The following is a 20,211-nucleotide window of genomic DNA, read 5'->3' as shown; positions in this document are numbered from 1 at the left end:
TTTTCTCCTTAGCACTTGTCACTAACATTCTATGCATTTTACTTATTTATCTTATTATCTGTCTCATACCCCTTTAATGGAAGCCCCATGAGAGTAGGGATTTTTGACTATTTTGTCCACTGCTATACCCTTCATATCTAGAATAGTGCCTGTCGCATTTAGAGGCTCAAGAAATGTTTGCTAAATGACTACATTGCCAGCATAATAGTCACAAGTGTTACTAATTTCTGAAAGAAGGTTTAGAATGCCATTAAGGTATAAATCCTAGAAAACATGATTTAATTATTGTGGAGGTATCTATGTTCTTTATCTAATGTTCAAGGCCTCTGACTATTGTGTTCACTTCCCCAAGTTAGTTATCACTTAAAGGGAGTGTTGCTCTTAATGCAACCCCTCCTTTATTTTGCCTTTCTTTGCTAAATTCACCGCTACTACCTTCTAATTATGGAGTAAAAAGCAAGACTCTCAAGAATAGCATTATAGACCTTCAGAGGCAAGTTCATTGTGTTTTAAATTTGACCCCACAGGGCTCTTTCCATGGTGCTGTCCCATTCTAAGCTACAGAAATCTAAAGGTGAGTATAAAGAATAAATTTGTTCCATGGTCATTTCAATGTTGTTTCAGGTGCAGGATATTATATGACTTTAATGAAAAAACCTGATTGTGACACAGAGATGATTTTTCACCTGATTTATCATCACATACCAAATGCAATTATCCAGTCCAGCATTGGAGGAGAAATAACATTTATACTTCCTAAAGAGAGCATGCACAGGTATGGACCCACGAGGGCTGGAGTAGCAGTTTATATGTATTGAGTTTTCAGAATCATTTCTACTGTGCTGCTCCTCAGAAAAGACACTCTATTCTGTAAGGGTCCAGACCCCTAGGCTTTTTGTCTTTCCTGGAAAGACACCACACCTCAGCCAAAGTGCACTTGAAAGTATGAGATTCTGATCATGTCACCTCCCTCCTTAGAAAAACTTGATGGCACCCAGTTGACTTCAGGCTAAAGTCAAATTCTTTAACATGGTTTACAGGGGCCCTTGTGTGAACTTTAATTCCCCGCCCCCCAGTGATGGCGCTCAGATGAAGATTTTTATTTTAATTAATTATTTTAGGTAGGCCTCAGATTGGCTCACGACAGTTCCCTCTCCCCTTGTTTGCAGTCCCCATGCTGCTTTCAGATGAAAACCTTACCTCACTGAGAAAACAAAATCTGTCAGGCAAGAACTCTATTTCATGCCTATTACAAATCTACAAACCTGCTTGCTTCCGCTCATGTTTATTTCTTTCTTCCATCTTTTTACAATTGAGAATGTATTCCTCTTCCTATTAAAGTCTTATTCAACACCAACTCAAGATCCCATCCACTTCACTGTCTCAGAAATTCACTCGTGTGATGATCCCCTCTGTCATCTACATCATCAGTTCCTCTCTGTACTGGGTCATCGCCATGAACATACTAGCATACCCTGGAGAAACAACTTCTTCTTCTTCTTCTTTTTTTTTAATTAAGTTTATTGGGGTAACATTGGTTAATTCAATTATATAATTTTCAGGTGTACATTATCATTTGACATCTGTATATTCTATCGTGTGTTTACCAACCAAAGTCCAGTTTCCTTTAGCTACCATATATTTGATCCCCTTTACTCACTTCTCCCTCCCACTAAACCCTATATTTGACCCCCTTTACCCCGGCTGCCTTCTCCTTCTTCCCCACCCCACTAGTAACCACTAGGGTATAGTCCTCCAGTAACCACTAGCCTATAGTCCATGTCTATGAGTCTCTGTTTGTTAGTCCTGCTCTTTGTTGCTTTTAGAAAGAAACAACTTCTCGAGCCAGACTTTCTTTCCAGCTACCACTCTATGCTCTCTCTGCCCTTCACAGCCAAACTTCACTGAAGAGTGGTCTAAACATGTTGCCTCCTTTTGTCATGGCCCCATGCATTTCTCAGTCTACTTCACAGTAGCTTTAACCCATACCCTCCCACCCAAACGACAGTTTATAAGATCATGATCAGCTTTCATCATACCAAATGCAGTAGGGACTTTTCTTTCTTTCTTTAAAAAAGGGTTATGGGGTACTATTTTATACCTACAAATAAGAATATGTTATGCATTTGTGGGTCATAAAATATAATAAGATGAGCACTGATGAACTCTCTGTTCAACCTAAGAACTAAAACATAGCAAGGACTTTTTACCCTACCTTACTCAACCCTGCAACATCAACTACATAGTTGCTCAGTCTTTTCTTCTGCAAACACTCCTCTTTTGGCTTCCTTGGCAAATTTTACTCCTTGCTGGTTTTACTTCTAGCTCTCTGGCTACTCCTAAGTGGCAGTGGGAAGGACAAGAAGACAAACAGTTTTAGGAGGGATGGTTATAAAAAGGACAGTTTTGAATCTTGAGACACCCCAATGAAGGCATCAGGAGAGCAGAGCTTCAGCCTGGAAATGCACTCAGGAGTCATCGGCATGGAGATATTTAATGTCATGGGAAGAGATAAGGTCATGTAGGAAGAAAATATAGAGAAAGAAGAAAACAGGGCTTACGATCCATTCCTGAAGCATTCCTAAATTTAGAGGTTCCATTGAGAGGAACCCTGCAAAGAATCCTCATGAAGATGAATGGAGAATAAGCACAAATATATAAAATGAGAATTGAGTTGGGGGGAAAAAAAGATACAAAGTACTAGGAGACAGTGTTTTGCACAATTTTAAGTAAATATATTAGAAAACCTAAATAAAATGAATTATCTCAAAAAGTCATTTTTATTAAAATTAACACAGAGGCTTTTATAAATCTACTAATTTTTACCAAATATTTAAGGAAAAGATAATTTGGATTCTATTTGAATTCTTCCAGAGAGTAGAAAACAAAAAATACTCCTCACTTCTTTTTATTAATCTGGCTTAATTTAACAGTTCATTGAAAGAATAATATGTTGAAAGGATTGTTTGGTATTTGTACTAATTAATATAATTTACCATATTAGTACGTCAAAAGGAAATAACCATGTAATCATCCACACAAATGAGAAAAATACATTTGCTAAAATTCTACATTTATTTTTTTTGAAGTAGAATAAGAAGACTGTCTCAACATAATTAAAAATACCTCAAACCAAAATAAATTCCAGAGAATTTAAATTTTTTCATGTTAAAAATTAAATTATATAAGTACTGTAAAAATATGCCACAGAATATTTTTATAATCTGGAGTGAGGAAAGATTTTATAGGAATGTCACCAAGACCAACGTTATCAGGGAAAGGATTGATTAAATGGCAACGAACAAATACTTCTGCAGCTCACCTGAGCTGGAGAGAGAGCTGAGCTGCCAGGTATAAGAAAGAGTAGCTGACTAAAGCAACAGACCCAAAACAACAGTTAAGGCTTTAACCACTTCCCGAGATGGTGGAAGCAAGAGTATGAAACTGGAGAAAATGCCGATATCCCCCAGGCCCACTCATTCCATTTTTTCCCATGGAATGTCCCATCGGTGGAGGGTCTGGTGAATCAGCACAGACGTGAGGATCCTCTTATGGTTGAGAGAACCCCAAACCAAAGGCTCCGGCTGTTTGATGGCCCCTGAGGGTAGTAGGAAGGTGAGGGGGAGAACTAGAAATAGAAAAGTATAGGATACAGTGTCAGAGGGGGAAGGGAGAACTGTCTTCAAAGTTTCTCCTCCCTTCCCCCTGATAAGGAGGTTTGGGCGGAGCTGTAGGAGGAGGATCTCAGACAAAGACCTCAGATAAAGAGACCTGGGAATAAAAGGCCCTGGGCTTAAGAATGCTAATAAGAGCATGATCAGCCGGAAGGCCAGAGTTCTAGGCTACTACTCCTGCCAGAGACTGAAGTTCACTGGGGTGCCCCAAGTCTGGTGTGCTGGGGTGGGGGTGGGACACAAGGAACAGCTTTCCAGGTGAGGCCTGCCAGGTAAAGCCTTTGTGATGACCTGTGGTCACATCTGAAAAATCACACCTAGGGTTTTGTGTTTTTTAAGATCATGGTTAAATACTCATAATGTAGAGTTTACTGTCTTAACCATTTTTAAGTGCATAGTTCAGTGGTATTACATGCATTCACATTGTTGTGAACCATCATCACCATCCATCCCCATAACTCTTTTCATCTTATGGAACTGAAACTATATCCATTAAACAATAACTCTCTATTCTCCTCCTCTATTCACCACCCCCAACCCCCACCCTGCCCGCAGACCCTGGTGACCAGCATTCTACTTTCTGTCTCTATGATTTTGACTACTCTAAGTACCTCATATTAGTGGAATTATACAGTATTTGTCTTTTTGTGACTTATTTCACTGAGCATAGAGTTCTCATGTTTCATCCATGTTGTAGCATATTACTTTCTAAGGCCAAATAGTATTTCATTGTATGTATATATCACATTTTGCTTATCCATCTATTGTTGGCACTTAGGTTGCTTCCACATTTTGGCTATTATGAATAATGCTACCATGAACATGGGTGTACAAATACCTCTTTGAGACTCTGCTTTCAATTCTTGTGGGTAATTACCCAAAATTGGTAGATCATATGGTAGTGATGCCAGAGAGCTCTACAGGGTGGGAGTCTGAAGAGGGACACGGACCCTGTAGCTCCAGTGACCAGGTTCTTGTCTTATGCTGGGAGAAGGAATTCAAGGACTTGACAAACAACAAGCTGGAAAGTGCAAGTTTTATTAAAGCAAAAAGTACACACTTAAAAGTACGGAGAGAGAGGGTCTGCGCAGAGCTATCACTGGCTTTTATTTTCTTGGGGGTAGGGTTGTCCCAGAGCTATCCACCCTGCTTCCAGGTCTTGGCTTGTTTCCCATGCCACCTGGAGGAGAAGAGTCACCAAAGGCCATACATATATCCTGTCTGCTGGCCTTGGCTTGTTTTTAATGCTGGAGAGTCTCCTGCTTGAAATCAGAACTGGGAAAAAAGGCCGAGTAAAGGACTAGGGAGAAATACCAGAGTCACATCTTAGAGGGAAGGGGGAACTTCCCTACGCTAACTATCTTGCCTCAGTAATTGTATTTTTTTTATTTTTTAAAGGACTCCCGTACTGTTTTTCAGAGGCTGTAATCATTTTTTCATTCTCACTAACAGGGCACAAGGGTTCCAATTTCTCCCCATGCTCACCACACTTCTTTTCTTTTTTGTTATAGTAGTCATTCTAATGAGTGTGAGGTGGCATCCCATTGTAGTTTTAATTTGCATTTCCATGATGATTAATGATGTTAAGCATCTTTTCATGTGCTTATTGGCCATTCATGTATTTTCTTGGGAGAAATGTCTATTAAAGTTCTTTGTCCATTATTGAATTGGGTTGTTATGTTGTCGTCATTGAGTTTTAGGCATTCTCTATATATCCTGGATATTAATCCCTTATCAGATATATGATTTTCAAATATTTTCTCCATTCAGTGGGTTACCTTTCTACTTTGCTGATAGTGTCTCTTGATGCACAATTTTTAAAATTTTTATGAAGTCCAATTTGTCTATATTTTCTATTGTTACCTATGCCCTTGGTTTCACATCCAAGAAATCATTGCCAAAGCCAATGTTGTGAAGAATTTGTATTATATTTTTTTTCTAAGAGTTTTGTTATTTATGTCTTACATTTAGATCTTTGATCCATTTTGAATTCATTTGTGTGTGTGTTGATAAGTAAGGGTCCGACTTCATTCTTTTGCCTGTGTATATGCAGTTTTCCCAACACCATTTGTTGAAAACACTGTCCTTTCTTCACTGAACGGTCTTGGCACCCTCATCAAAAACATTTGACCATTTTTGCGAGGGTTTATTTCTGGGCTCTTTCTTCTACTGCATTGGTGTATATGTCTGTCTTTATGTTAATACTACACCGTTTTGATTACTGTAGCTTTGTAGTAAGTTTCCAAGTCAGGAAATGTGAGTGTTCCAGTTTTGTTCTTTTTTGAGATTGGTTTAGCTATTTGGGTTCCCTTTAGAGTCCATATGAATTTTAGGCTGATATTTCTATTCTACAAAAAATGTCATTTGGATTTTGATAGAGATTGCATTGAATCTGTAGATCGCTTTGAGTAGTATTAACATTTTAATAATATTGGGATATTGAACATGGGAATTGTTTTTGTAATTTCCTTTTCAATTTGTTCGTTGCTTGTAAACAGAAATGCAACTGGCTTTTGTGTGTTGATTTTGTACCCTGCTCCTTTGCTGAATTCATTTATTAATTCTAACAGCTCCTTTTGTGAAATCTTTCGGGTTTTCTACACATAAAGATCCAATGCCAAAAGATAATTCTACTTCATCCTTTTTAATTTGGATACCTTTTATTTATTTTTCTTGCCTAATTGCTCTGGTTACAACTTCCAGTATTAGTTACATCTAGATTCTTCTAGTGCTATTATTGTTTAGGTGAGGAGACAGATTCCTGGTCCTTCTTATCTGCAATATTCCCAGAATTCCTCTCTCGCATATAGGTTTTAACCAGCAGCCAGACTCCTCAACACACAAACAAAGGACTTAAATTAGAAATTAATTACAAAAAGATACCTAGAAAATCCACAAACATTTAGAAATTAAACAGTATACTTCTGAATAATTTATGCATCCGAAAATTTTTTAAATATTTTGAATCAAATGATGATGAAAACACAACATATCAGAAATTTTCAGAGCTGCTGAAACAGTGCTTAGAGGGAAATATATAGCTTTTAAAAAAATATTAGAAAAGAAGAAAGGCTTAAAAGCAATTACCTAAGTTTCCAACTAAAGAAAGTAGAAAAAGAAGAGAAAATCAAGCCCAGAGTACATAGAAGACAAGAAATAACAAATAGATGAAGAAAAACAATGAAATAGAAAACAAAAAATAGGGAAAATTTAAAAAGCCAAAAGTTGTTTATTAAAAACATTAATAAAATGGATTACCCCCTACCAAAACCATTAAAGAAAAAATACAAGTAAACAGCATCAGAAATGAAAGAACTGCTATGCACACAGAACATAAAGTTACAAAAGGATAATAGGAAAATATCATAAATAAATTGGACAATTTAGATTAAATGGGTTGATTGCTTAAAAAAGAAAACTTACCAAAACTGACAGGAAATGAAAGAAAAATCTGAATAACCGTGTCTATTAATAAAATTGAATTTGCAATAACAAATATTCCCCAAAAAAGGGTTTCTGGAGGCCTGGGCCTAGCTGAAACTATTGACCAGAGCTCTGTACAAATCCTCTGCAGCATAATGGTTTCACGACAGTCAAGCTTTCCATGATGCCTGTGGCTCTCAGAGAAACCAGGGCAGAGCCTAAGGACTGCTTCTGATATAACCCCCACCACTTCCATCATAGTCTTAGTCAAACAAATCACTAAAGTCACCCCAGTTTACTGAGGAGAATTAAACTCCACCTCAGTGAGAGAAGCAGTGAAGAATTTACAGCCCTTTTGTCTATCGTGTTATCCAAGATAAATAAAAACATATGTCCAGACAAAGGATATGTAGAAGAATGTATATGGCAGCTTTATTCAGCAGCATCTTGACTTGGAGAATCAATAAACAAATCGAGATATATTCCTTCTGTTGAATTATCAAAAGTGAAGTATTAATGTATGCAACAATATAGTTGAACATGTTACATAGATAACACTAGATACAAAAGAGACTATATGATTCAATTTATATGAAGATAAAAAACAGGCAAAACTAACCTGTTAGTTTTGTTTTGCTATCAAGAGCAAGATATCATACACATGGAAGATATGCGTATTGAACAGCCTGGCTATTTTGCTGGGTGTTTTTACATTTATCTCAATCTTTTCAATTCTGTGATTTAGGTAATAACTATCACATAGATGAGGAAAGATTTGGAGAGATGAAACAACCAGCCCAAAGTCAAACAACTAGTAAGTGGCAGACTGTGAACTCAAATCCAGCCCCTGTCAACTCACAATGCAAGCCTTTAACCATCTTCTGCCTGCAGGGGCACACAGGGTGCCTGCCTCTTATGGGCATCCAGCATGTGAATGGGGCTTCTTAAAGGTACTTTGTTGGACTAGACGCTGGGTTGTGAAAGAATAGAAGCTTCCATTGTAGAAGATTGTCATGGATTTCTTAATGTCACACAAAAAGCCACAATTCATTTAGCTGGAAAAAAAAAAATGAAAGGGTTTGAGGTTAAAGACTGTTAAGAATTAGTTTTTCCCTCATTTAGCATAACAGTAAAAAACAAACAAACAAACAAACAAACACATACACACACTGTCTCTGAACAGAGGTGGCCTGAAGTTTAGTTCTAGCTCTGCTACTTCTGGCTGTGTTATCTCAGGGAAGTTACTTAACCTCTCAGCACTGACCTTAAAGAGCTGTTGGAAGGTTTAACAGAGTTAATACATGGAAAAAGACTAGAATGGCTCCTGACATTTAGTAAGGACTTGTAAGAAAACGGTGTTATTATTTCTTTTTACTCAAAAAAAAAGAGATGAATTAATATTTACTTTGCATTTACAGTATGCTAGGTGTGTGTTAGGCTTATCCTACTGAAACCTTTTGAAGTAAATGTGTATTGCTCTCACTATTTAAGTTTAGAATTGTGAAGCTAGAAATCTGAACAAATATCTTCTTGACTACACAGCCCCTGTAGAAAGCCAAGATGATATGAGGGATTCACCTCCCACCTTTGAAGAATAAAAGTGTTTTTCCCTTTCAGATTCGAATCTCTATTTACTGACTTGGAACTGAGGCAAGTAGAGCTGGGCATCACCAGCTTTGGAGCCTCTGTTACCACTATGGAAGACGTCTTTATTCGGTAAGCAAGTGTAAAACTACAGACTCTAAGAATCTTAGAGCTGAAAGAGTTCTTAAGGGTCATCTAGCTAAACAACGCCCAGTGCCTGAATCATTCCTGTAACATCCTCACTGAATGGTCTTCCTGCCTCTGCTTGGAGTTCCAATAATAGGGATATTGGCTAATAGAGAAAATGTTGAACAAACACTATTTTAACAGAAATTTCTAGGAATGAAAAATAGAAAAAGGAGACATTGTATCTCGTGGGATGCTTTTGACTGTACATAACAGAAAACCCTAACTTAGCTGGTTTTAACAATTAGGAAGATTTATTATTTCATTTAAAAAGATTTCCCAAGGTAGGGCAGCTCTAGGCTGGCTATTTCACTCACCAAGCCATTTGAAGGTCTTGAAGCAGGTGTGTGGGCTCCATTCTAGGAAAACTGTGACAGGGCCCTCCAGGTAAACTACCCAGGAGACCACACTGGCCAGAGAGTAGCGAGGGGAACAGGGATTATTTTACCCAGTCTGGCAATATTTGTCTTTTAACTAGACCATGTAGGTGTTTTAAGAGCATTATTTATAATACATTAAAATTTATATCTATCGTTTTATTTGATATCACCTACTAGTCCTGCCTAGTCTATGTGGCTTTATATCTCATTTTTTGTATTTTTTCCTCATTCTATATTTTCCTCCCCAACACTAGTTGGAAATTATACATTTTTATTGCCCTATTCCAGTGGTCAGCCTAGATATTGAGACTCACATATATGATTTGTCAAAGTCTCAAGTAAATTAATGTCTTTACTCCTGGGAAAGAGCAAGAACTTGAGACACTTTAATTTTATTCATACACATCCCACCATCACCAATCTATATACTATTGTTGTCTATTTTTATTCTACCTCTTTTTTTTTTTAAATCCACAAAACATTATCGTTTCAGAAAGCCAATGATCGTTTAAGTTCATGTGCGTGTTTACATACATGTTTCTGTGTTCTTTCCTCTTGTTTCTCAGGCAATTTTCCTTCTTCCCACAGCACATTCTTTACAGTGTCCTTTAGAGTTTTCAGGCTGGTGCCAATCCCTCTTGGTTTTTTGGTCTGGAAATGATTTTATTTCTGTCTAATTTTTGAAGAATTTTTTTTCCGCCAGATTGAAAGTTATTTTTTTTCAATATGCTGAAAGTATTATTTCATAGTCTTATTGTTGCTGATGAAAAGTGAGCTGTAGGTTCATCTGTTGTTCCTTTGAAAGTAATCTGGCTGCCCTTTGTTTTCGATGCTATCCAGTTTAACTATAGTGTGTCTAAGTATGGTTTCCTTTTTAATTATCTTATTTAAGATTTGATGGACTTCTGACTATGGACTCAATGTCCTCCATGAGCTTGAGAATGTCCAGCCATTGTCTGTTTACATAGTGACTCTGCTCGGTTTTCTTCTTGCGTTTTAGAGCTACAACTAGACATGTGTTAGATCTTATTCTCTGTACTATGTAGATTTTAACTTTTCCATATTTTCTAATTCTTTGTCTCTCAGAGCTGCATTCTATACAATATCTTCTGATCCAGCTTAAGTATTCTCTCTTCAAATGTGTCTGATCTTCAATTCAACATTTCCATTGAGGTTTTTAAAAATAATTACATTTTTATTGAAGTGTAATATACGTACCAAAAGGTACACAAATGTTAAGCCTATGGCTCAGTTTTATACAAGTCCTTTATAAGGTACATGTTTTTCCTATATTTTCTTCCAGTCTGTGGCTTTCCTTTTCATAGTCTTAAAGCCTACCCTTAAGTCACAAAGTTATTCTCCTATAATTTCTTCTAGGAATTTTATCATTTTAGCTTCTACATTAGATCTATGAGCCACTTCATATTAATTTTTGTATATGGTTTGATAAGAGTTTGAGGTTCATTTTTCTTGCACATGGATATCCAGTTGTGACAAAACTATAGGTGGAAAAAAATTTTCCTTCCTCTTCGAATTGTTTGAATGATTTCAACAAAAATCAATTGACTGTATACATGTGTGTCAGTTTCTACATTGTTCTGTTCCATTGATTTATATGTGTGTCCTATGCCAGTACCACATCATAACTTTGTCGCATGTCTTGAAGTAAGGTAGAATATAGTCCTACCAGCTTTGTTCTATTTTTTGAATATTATTTTAGCTATCATAGGTCTTTTAACTTAACATGTAAATTTTTTAAGTTGTCAATTTCTATTTTTTTAAAAAAGCTTGCTAGAATACTAGTTTACCAACTGCAACAAATGTACCATACTAATGCAAGATACTTAAAATAAAAACTATAGGGGAGCAGAAGGAGAATGGGTAAAGTCTGTTAATTTTTTAAACCTGCTAGGAATGTGACTTGTATTAAGTTGAATCTAAAGAGCAATTTGGGGAGAATAGAAATTTTTAGGACATCTATTCTTCCAATCCATAGATATTGTATACAGCTTCATTTATTTATGTCATTTCTAATTTTTATCAGCAATGATTTATAGTTTTCAGAAGTTTTGCATGTCTTTTGTTAAATTTATTTCTAAGTATTTTATGTTTTGTGAAGGTGTGGAAATGAATTTCTAAATTTCATTTTTCAATTTTTTTTTTGCTCATACGCATAAATCATTTGATTTTTTTATTATTAACCTTATTAGTTCAAACAATATTGAATTGACTCCTTCATATTTTGTATGTAACTATCATATCATCTGAAAGACCGTTCTGATTTTCCCATCTTTATGCCTTTTACTTGCTTATTTCACTGGTAGAATCTTCAGTATAACGTTGAGTAGAAGTAGTGAGAATGGATGTCCTTTACTTGTTAAGGGAAAATTTTGTGTTGCTTCATCACAATCAGTTCATTCTATTTAACCACATTTCTTCTTTTACTTCTTTTGAGTTTAATTTGCTGAGCTTCCCCCCCTCATCTTTTTAAGATGAATTTTTATTTAGTTTATTTTCATCCATATATGTATTTATTTACATTCAGCCATGTATATATGTTGATATAAATTCCCCTATGAGCTTATCTTACCTGTACTTTATAATCTTTTGGAATGTAGTATTTTCGTTACCATTCAGTTATTTCACCTCATCAACATAACAAAAGACACTTTTTATCACCCTCATCACTTAGGAAGTTATTAGGGTTTTAGGAACTCTGTGCTAGGACTGGGCAAAAGCCAAGTATGTATTTCTTGTTATAAGTCACAATATCACAAATGGTAATACTCAAAATTTCATTCCCTCGTGATTCGGCTACATTTTACTATTATCGGTGCTCTTGAGGTTGTTTACATCTGCTTACCTCTGTATGATGGAAATGTTGTGTTGATAGTTTCAAATCAATGATGGTTAGAATATTTACACCATAAAAATCGATAATCGCTATAAATTAGGGTTTAATTTCTTGTTTTATTGATTGTCTAGATTAAGAAAGTGATGGAGAAAATGTTAGTAATGTGAATTAAGCTTAATAGTGTGCCCTATCCGGAAGCATTTCATTAAGAATAGCACAAAAAAATTAGAGGAAATATTCTTCTAGTATGAAGCAAGCCTTAATTTAACAAAAATGTTGCTCACCTCATGGACCAATAAGTTAAGTTCTGATATATGTCTTTGTTATTTCACTTATATCATTCATGTTAATTAAAACATCAACCAACGTCCTTGTCAGAACTATACCCACAGAGCTAGTTGTTAAGCCTCCTGCCCATGGCCATGCGTGGGTGCCATCCTGGAAGTGGAACCTTCTGCCCCAGTCGAGCCTTCGAACAACTGCGGCCCTAGCCAATAGCTTGACTGCAGCCTCATGAGAGATCTTGAAACAGAACTAGCCAACTAAGCCACTCCCAAATTTTTAACCTACAGAAACTGTGTGAAATAACAAATATTTATTATTTTAAGTAAATATTTTGAAATAAATGAATGCTAAATTTTGGAATAATCTGTGTCACAGCAATAGATAACAACAAATACACCATCTTCGATCAAACTGTACTGGAAGGAAATTAAGTCACAAGCTATTAGATTGTTTTTTTTTTTTTTTGTAACAAATTACCAGGAGTAGAATAACTGGCCCAATAACTACGAATAAAAATGTGTTTCTTGATGCATTAACAGTTTGTTGCAACAATGAATGCATCTTTTTCTTAAAGGCCCAGATAGTAAATATTTTAGACTATATAAGCTTAGTGGCATAATCAAGGATGTCATTATGTAGGTACTTAGATTGCCATCCAACACGTAACCATTTAAAAATGTAAAATTCCTTCTGAGCTCAAGGCCATACAGAAACAAGGCCTTGGACTGTATTTGGCCCATTGGCTATAGTTTACCAACTCTTAGCCCGGATTGTCAGCACTGCTATGTTTTATAATTTATAGTTTTGCTCATAAGATAGATATTAAGAGATATTTCATGTTCGTTTTAATTTGTATGTGGTATTTTTAAAGGAAAATAATAAAATCTATTCACGCTAATCTTGCCTCGGTTCTCTTGAAAAGCTACATGTCAGTTAATTGAGTACTTGGTGCCTATTTAAGACCTTCCTAGTCAGTATACATTTGCTAGCAGCATATAATCTAGGTGCAGCTCCCTTTCCCCACATTTATTCTTGTCCTAACTTCTTATTTTTTTCAAATGTTACATGGCTTTCATTTTTTTAATTCAAACAAAATGAAATGTGTTGTGATTTTGAGAAGTTATATTTCCTTTTGTCTTTGGTTTGGTTTAGGGTTAATCAGTTGGTAGATTCCGGAATAGATGTCCAAGCCATCAAGAATCCCTCTGTCCATCTTCACCCTGTGGTCAACAGAGTTTCTGTTGACAGAATTAAACGTCTTCATTCGAGAATCTTCTCATTACCGTCTGGCCTGACAATCCACTCAAACACCGGCGTGAGCAGATATTTCAAATGCATGCAAGAAAGCAGTTTTGATTTAATTCTTGGAATCATGCTATTATTCTGTCAAGAAGTATATACTAACCTTTTAAGAAAAAAAAATGTGCAAATTTTAGACATAAAAGACTGTTTGTACTGGGTTTCAGCAATGCCATGCTCTCTGTTCTAATTCAAAGGCAAAAGGCTGGTGTTTTTTAACCACTATTAACCCAATGGAAGAAATTATCAGAAAAGATCACAGTAAAGGTCTTGGCCATTCCTCTCACCAGGAAAAAGAAAGAATAAAAGAGTTAAATCTATCAGCCGAAAAGCATATTTACTCTTTTTTTAACCTTGCACAGATAGTATATTGTACCACCTGTAATTTCAAATTTTTTAACCGATTTCCCATTTGCCCCAAGAATATTCGCCAGTGGCACTTGTGGCTGCAGCGTTTACCGAGATAACTCCCGAATTACAGTCCTAACCTTATACCCAAAGTTTGCCACAAAATAACTTGCTTTTATTATTATTTTCACATTTCTCTAGTATATTGATAGTGTTTAGAAACAGATGACATCATTCTATTAATAGCATTCTGTTTTTAGTAGTGGTATTTCCATGTACAAAATACAGTAATTCTCAATTGCTGAAAATGTCAGATCCTAGAAAATGCAGCATTCCTATGCATGATTTTAAATTAACGCTGTTAGCGAGCTGCATTTTTTTTCTGAACAGGAAAAGTGTTAAAATATATCCTTATTAAATATGTGGACAACCTGTCATATTCTTTTAATGTTGAAAAAAAGACTTGTGCATTTTATAAAGAGGTCTCGATTGAGCTCTCTATAAGATGCTGCTGTAAAATAATGAGGCTGGTTTTTGTGGGTTAGCGAGGAAATTAATTTCATTGTTTTATAATCTTGAATCACATTATAAAGCGGGAACTGTCATCCATGCAGCCTCTGCGTTGGAAAGAGTCTTGGGGGTCATCTAGGCCAGCCGTCTGCCTTGTGCAGGAGACTATTCCCCAACCCCCAAGCAAGGTTCTATCCAGCCTCCACTTGGCCAAGCTTTGCTTTTGGAAACCACTCCGGAGTCTTCTCAGGAAGTATGTCTCAGAGTGCAACCTCAGACAGATCAATAGCAGTGCCTTTTGATAAACCCTTGAGGTCCAAATAGTCTTTATCATGTCAAGTGTGGGAAACTTGGGGCAGTTGGTAGAAACTTTCAGGGATTTGTTAGTATTTTGGGCCAGGAACTTAGGAAGGCCTGAATTCAAACGTGACCACCACAAAGGCTCTTGGGTGGACAAAGAACCCTAGTATCTGAGGCTTGAAGGCCGTGCTGTGTTTCCCAGGTCATGCAGTGCCACGAAGAAGCTAAGTGGGAGCACGTGGCACTAAACTCCAGGGTCACCTACCCCCAGGCCCAACTCTAGATCTTGGGATCTCAGTGCTCTCTGACATCCACTAGCAGTGCCACAGGGACATCATGTGCACGGGTCTTTGACACGAGCCAGGGGTCACTTAACTGCCTGCCAGCTTCTATCTGTGATGGTATTAATGGTGTATCTCTCCCCATCTTTTCTTTCTTTCTTTTTTTTTTTTAATTATAGTTCAGTCTTCTCTGCCAACAGTTCTATGCCATGCTCCTGAAAAGGATTACATATTCTTGGCGCAACTGGATAATGATGCTATCGATACAGATCCTGGTGCCTCTGGTGATCATGACTGTCAGCCTCACATTCCTCAACTTTGAAATAAACCTGGAAAATGCCCCATTGGAAATGACCCTAAAAACATATGGTCAAACTATTGTTCCATTCTTTATTTCTCCGAATTCCAGGTTGGGCCCTCAGCTTTCAGAACATTTTACAGATATGCTTGTAGCTGAGAAACAGATTCCTCTGGAGATCCTGAGTAAGTACCAGGCCCAGGAGAATGGGGCATGAAGTAGGCCTGTGTGCCTTGTAGTGAAGCCATGTCCTTCCAGGCCATGTGGCACTCCCTAAAATCAGACTGAATGGTTGAAAGTACCAAAAAAAGTCTTTCAAATCCCAAGTGAAAGAAAAGGTAGAGTCCCAAGAAATGAGAACAAGTTGTGTCTTTCTAAGGACTAAAATACATCCCAAAATAAAAGTGATAAATTATCTGATATATTTGAATGTACTGAGAGGAGATTTATACTTCTATCAAGGGAGTTTGTGGATGAGTTGGTGACAGATGTAGAGAAAACTAAGAAAATGAGAAAAGGAAGATGTTAACTTCGGACTAAGGTGAAAGAGAAAGTTATACCAAACCACCCCCTCCCACCCCAAAACCATAATATACTAATTGGCTCAGCTGTGAATAATTTTTACTTAGTCATAATAATGTCAAAACTGACTATTGATTAAACCATATTTATGACGTCCTTCTAGAGGGAGGAGATGGGAGGGGAAGACCGTAGAGGTAAGGAAGGTCATAAGAGAACAAAATCCTTGCTTCAATAATAGGCTGTCAGTAGATAAATGTGCTATCTAGCAATCTAGAGAAACACCAGCCAAAAGATTTGGGAAGTGGTTACCTCTGATGAGTAGGCACTGGGGCGGTGAAAGGCTAGTGCCCTGCCATTTCTCATTTGAAGTCTGGTATAATTATTTGATTTTTAAAATTGTATTCATGTGTTATTTTGATTAAAAATAAAATTTTAAGTAATATGTGTTTGTAATAAAGTAAAGAAGTCAAATGCAAAACATGATCTAGCAAAATGGTTGGGGTCATAGTGCCCTACCTCTCCAAGCTTGGTTTCTTCATATGCAAATAGAGAGAATAATAAATCACGAGGATTCCAAGAGGGAATGCCCATCTGGGCTTTGCTCAGTTGGCATTCGGTAAGCCTTCAGTCAGTGGTACAATTATCATCATTGTTGTTGCTGTGACTAAGGGTCCAACTCAGCACTAAAGATTCCAGAATGCCAGGTGAGTCACATATTTTACATGGCCCTCTGTGCAGCAAACAATATTATTACCAGCCATTAATGACCTTCTAGCCCATAGGTCATATGGATAAGTGACAGTAGTCACAATACGAAGTGGCAATAACAATGATGATCAGAGTGCTATGAGATCACATAGACATGCCCCAGCCATGGAGGGCCAGAGAAGGCTCCAGAGTAAGAGGCTAAGGTATAAATAGAAATTGATCCATAGAAGGGGAAGAACATTCCAAACCTTGAGAAGAGCATTTGTAGATGTGGGGAACATGAGTCCTTAGCTATGGTTATAACTTAAAGATGAGTTTGAATAGCAGTTAGGCACTGTAGATCATGGGCTAGAGTTTGGCTTTATCCCAAGGGCATTGGGACTCACTTGAAGTTTTTCAGTAGGGTGCAATGTATTCAGATGTGTCCTCTCATGTAGGGACTAGACAGAAGGCAAGGAACTCCATTAGGGCCACATAGTACAGGCAAAAGTGGAGAGCCCAGGGCCACATCTGGGCCATGCAGAGGGAGAGATTTCAAAGATGACTAGAGGAGAATTTTTTTGGTTTTTTTGCTTGTTTGTTTTTACTACTCCAGTCAAACTTTATTGAGGCCCCAGGGTCATGGAGTTCAGGCAAGAGGTGGCCCTGTAGGCAAAAGGGATCACCGGGATTGAGGGCTGTGTTAGGAGGAGCCCATTTGCAGACCAGGGTGGGGGTTGGCGATGAGAAACCCGGAAGGGGCAGGGGTTTGGCGGAGACTGATGGCAAGTTCTCCTTGCCCCACTGGGCCTGATGTGAAGCTCTCAGATAGATGTTCTGCTTTCTTCCAGGTTCAGTGGAGGCATTCCTACTGAATAAGTCAGAAGAGGAACCTGAGAACTTTGATCAGAACTACCTAGTACCAGCTTCCTTTGAAGACATGAAGAACCATACCATAGTGACAGCGCTGTTCAATAACCAGGCATACCATTCCCCCGCCCTGGCACTGGCACTGGTGGACAATGTTCTCTTCAAGCTGCTTGCTGGCGCCGGGGCTTCGATCACGGTATTCAACCACCCTCAACCTCAGTCGATCGTGGAGATTTCCGAGAGTGTCCTGTACGAGTATGTACAACTTCCCTCCCCGGGTTAAAGTTTTCCCACCTGCCGGACTGGTTGCTTTACCACCCGGTTCTCCCTTTATATGTCTCTCATTTTAATTACAAATTGTTATTTTGGATGGTGGTTGCTGAGAGCAGCTCTACTTAAACTGCTACCTCACTCTTCATGTGATGTCTTTTACAGGGGCCCTAAAGGACATTATCTGGTTATCAACTTGCTTTTTGGAGTAGCTTTCCTGTCTAGTTCTTTTTCCATCTTGACAGTCAAAGAGAGAACCATCCAGGCCAAGCACGTCCAGATTGTCAGTGGAGTTTACATAGCCACTTTCTGGCTCTCGGCTCTGCTGTGGGACCTCGTCTCCTTCCTCATCCTCACTCTGCTGCTGCTGGTGAGGGCTGCATGGTGTTAGGGCCCTTTCCCTGCATGTCACAGGGGTCTTGCTTTAGGGAACCTGCAAAGAGCCAGAACCAGACAGGAAATCTAGGCTGGTAGGTCAGCCCTGAATTCAGTGACCCAAGATATGAAAGCACTTTTATCTCTGACCTTTGGTAAAAGATGATTCAGGTCCCAGCATCGTTTGGAGTCTGCTCTAGGGTCTCCAGTTTGCGGCATTCCCAGAATTGCCACCCCAAGCTAGTAAGAGGCAGTATCATGGGGACATGTGTTTATAGTCCAGAAATGGCTCGTCAGGGCACTGATGGATACAAGTATTTGAATGCGACTGAATTGTGTAGCTTGAGGGTTCCCTGGACATTTGTGCAGAATAGATCCCATCCTCCTTTGCTCTCCGATGCACTTCGTAAACATCTCCGAGCCCCTGATTTCCAGGGGCAGAGCTTGCTGTCTCCACACTGTTGGTTGAGTAAGTGAAGGGAGTTCCTGATGCCATATGACTAACACCTCATTTTGTTTAATTGAGATTTTTATATTCTTTCTGTAATGCTTTCGGATTGACTTTCAGTGACTTTTTCGAATTCTATGCCCTTTTCCTAAGGTGGTGTTTTTGTACCAAAATGAAGAAGCTTTTACACACCAGGAAAACGTCCCGGCTGTTGTCTTGATGCTCATGCTCTATGGCTGGGCCATCATCCCGTTCATCTATCTGACTAGCTTCTGCTTTGACAATGGGGGTAGTGCTTGTGTTAAGCTCATCATAATGCTCACCTTCTTGAGCATTGGCCCCCTTATTCTCGTCTCAGTCACAAGTGAAAAAGGTGAGGATCGTTATATCTACACATGACACAGAGCTTTGATTCTGCCTCCAGCGGCCACAAAACCTGTACCCATAAAAGCGTGTGTCTGCCAGAGACCTGTGTGAGACTGTTCTCAGCAGCTGTAGTCTGAAGAGCCCCAAATCGGCCATGTGTCAAACACATTCTTTGAACACAGTTGTACTCATCCAATGGATTGTGCTTAGCAAAGTGAGAGAGAGAGAGAGAGAGAGAGAGAGAGAGAGAGAGAGAGAGAACAACTGCTTTCCGCACGTGGTGATGTGGATGAGTATCACAACTCAGTGGTGGGCAGAAGAGGGCACACTCTTTGATCTTGGTGACAGAGTCAGCAAAGTGGTTGCCTCAGAGTTGGGGGCAGAGGTGTTGACTAAATAGAGACCTTAGGGACCTGTCTGGTGTTAGCCTAGGCATAAGACACGAAAGGCAGTTCCTCTGGGATGGCAGCTCCAACTCCATTTTAAAGCAGCTCCATCTATTGGGTTTTTTTTTTTTTACACTGGAGTGATTGTTCTGTGTCGTGATTGAGGTGTTGGTTCCATGGGCACAAGTATTTGTCAGAATTCATCAACTTGTCTGCTTATGATCATGCATTTCACTGAAATAAATTACTCCTCAGTTTAAAAAATAAAAAAATAAGTAAACAAATCAGCCAAGGCTGGGAGAATGCTGCTGGTGAGAGTGTAATTAGATAAAAGAACTGAAGAGGGAGCCATCATTCACACCACATACCTTAAAATGGACATTTTCCTGTTCGTGCCACCATCTCTCTCTAGGTCAAGATTGGATAAACGTGCTTATATTTTACGTCTATAATGCTGTTTTTTATTTACTTCTATGCTGACTACCTCCTTTACATTGACCTTTGGGTTTTTTTGGCGGTGACTCTTTTACTCAAAAAAACAGTAGAAACTCCCTCTGCTTTCATCTTGAGAGTCATTCTAGCTCTTTAAAGACTTTACATGTACGTATTCTTATCTATTTTGAATTTCTTTTACTGGTCTATATCTCAGAGTTTTGTGGTGCCCTTTTAGTTCTCATACATACCAACTGTGGAAATTCAGAGGTGAAAGATTTTCATCTGAGAGGATCAGAAAAGTAACAGTGTTTTGACTTTATGATAGAAATAAAACAAAAACCATACTGCAGGCAGAAGAAAGGGGATTAAGAAAGGCTCGTCGCAGAGGAGCCCTCACCCAGTGGTTCTCATCGGTAGCGTGCATCCGAGA

The 20,211-nt window shown here is 38.2% G+C and overlaps 1 protein-coding gene across 1 annotated transcript in view; it reads left to right on the top strand.

Annotated features, from left to right (window-relative positions):
• Positions 1–20,211, top strand: part of LOC107506015 (ATP-binding cassette sub-family A member 17) — an 81,516-nt gene that overhangs the window by 45,211 nt on the left and 16,094 nt on the right. The window contains 7 exon segments of the mRNA XM_036225891.1: positions 625–775; positions 8,715–8,813; positions 13,539–13,701; positions 15,304–15,607; positions 17,483–17,756; positions 17,937–18,141; positions 18,748–18,967. Of these exon segments, the coding sequence (XP_036081784.1) occupies positions 625–775; positions 8,715–8,813; positions 13,539–13,701; positions 15,304–15,607; positions 17,483–17,756; positions 17,937–18,141; positions 18,748–18,967 (1,416 nt within the window).

This window comes from Rousettus aegyptiacus, unplaced genomic scaffold (genome assembly GCF_014176215.1).
Source record: "Rousettus aegyptiacus isolate mRouAeg1 unplaced genomic scaffold, mRouAeg1.p scaffold_m13_p_8, whole genome shotgun sequence".
NCBI classification, from domain to species: Eukaryota; Metazoa; Chordata; class Mammalia; order Chiroptera; family Pteropodidae; genus Rousettus; species Rousettus aegyptiacus.
This window is presented reverse-complemented; position numbering and strand designations above follow the sequence as displayed.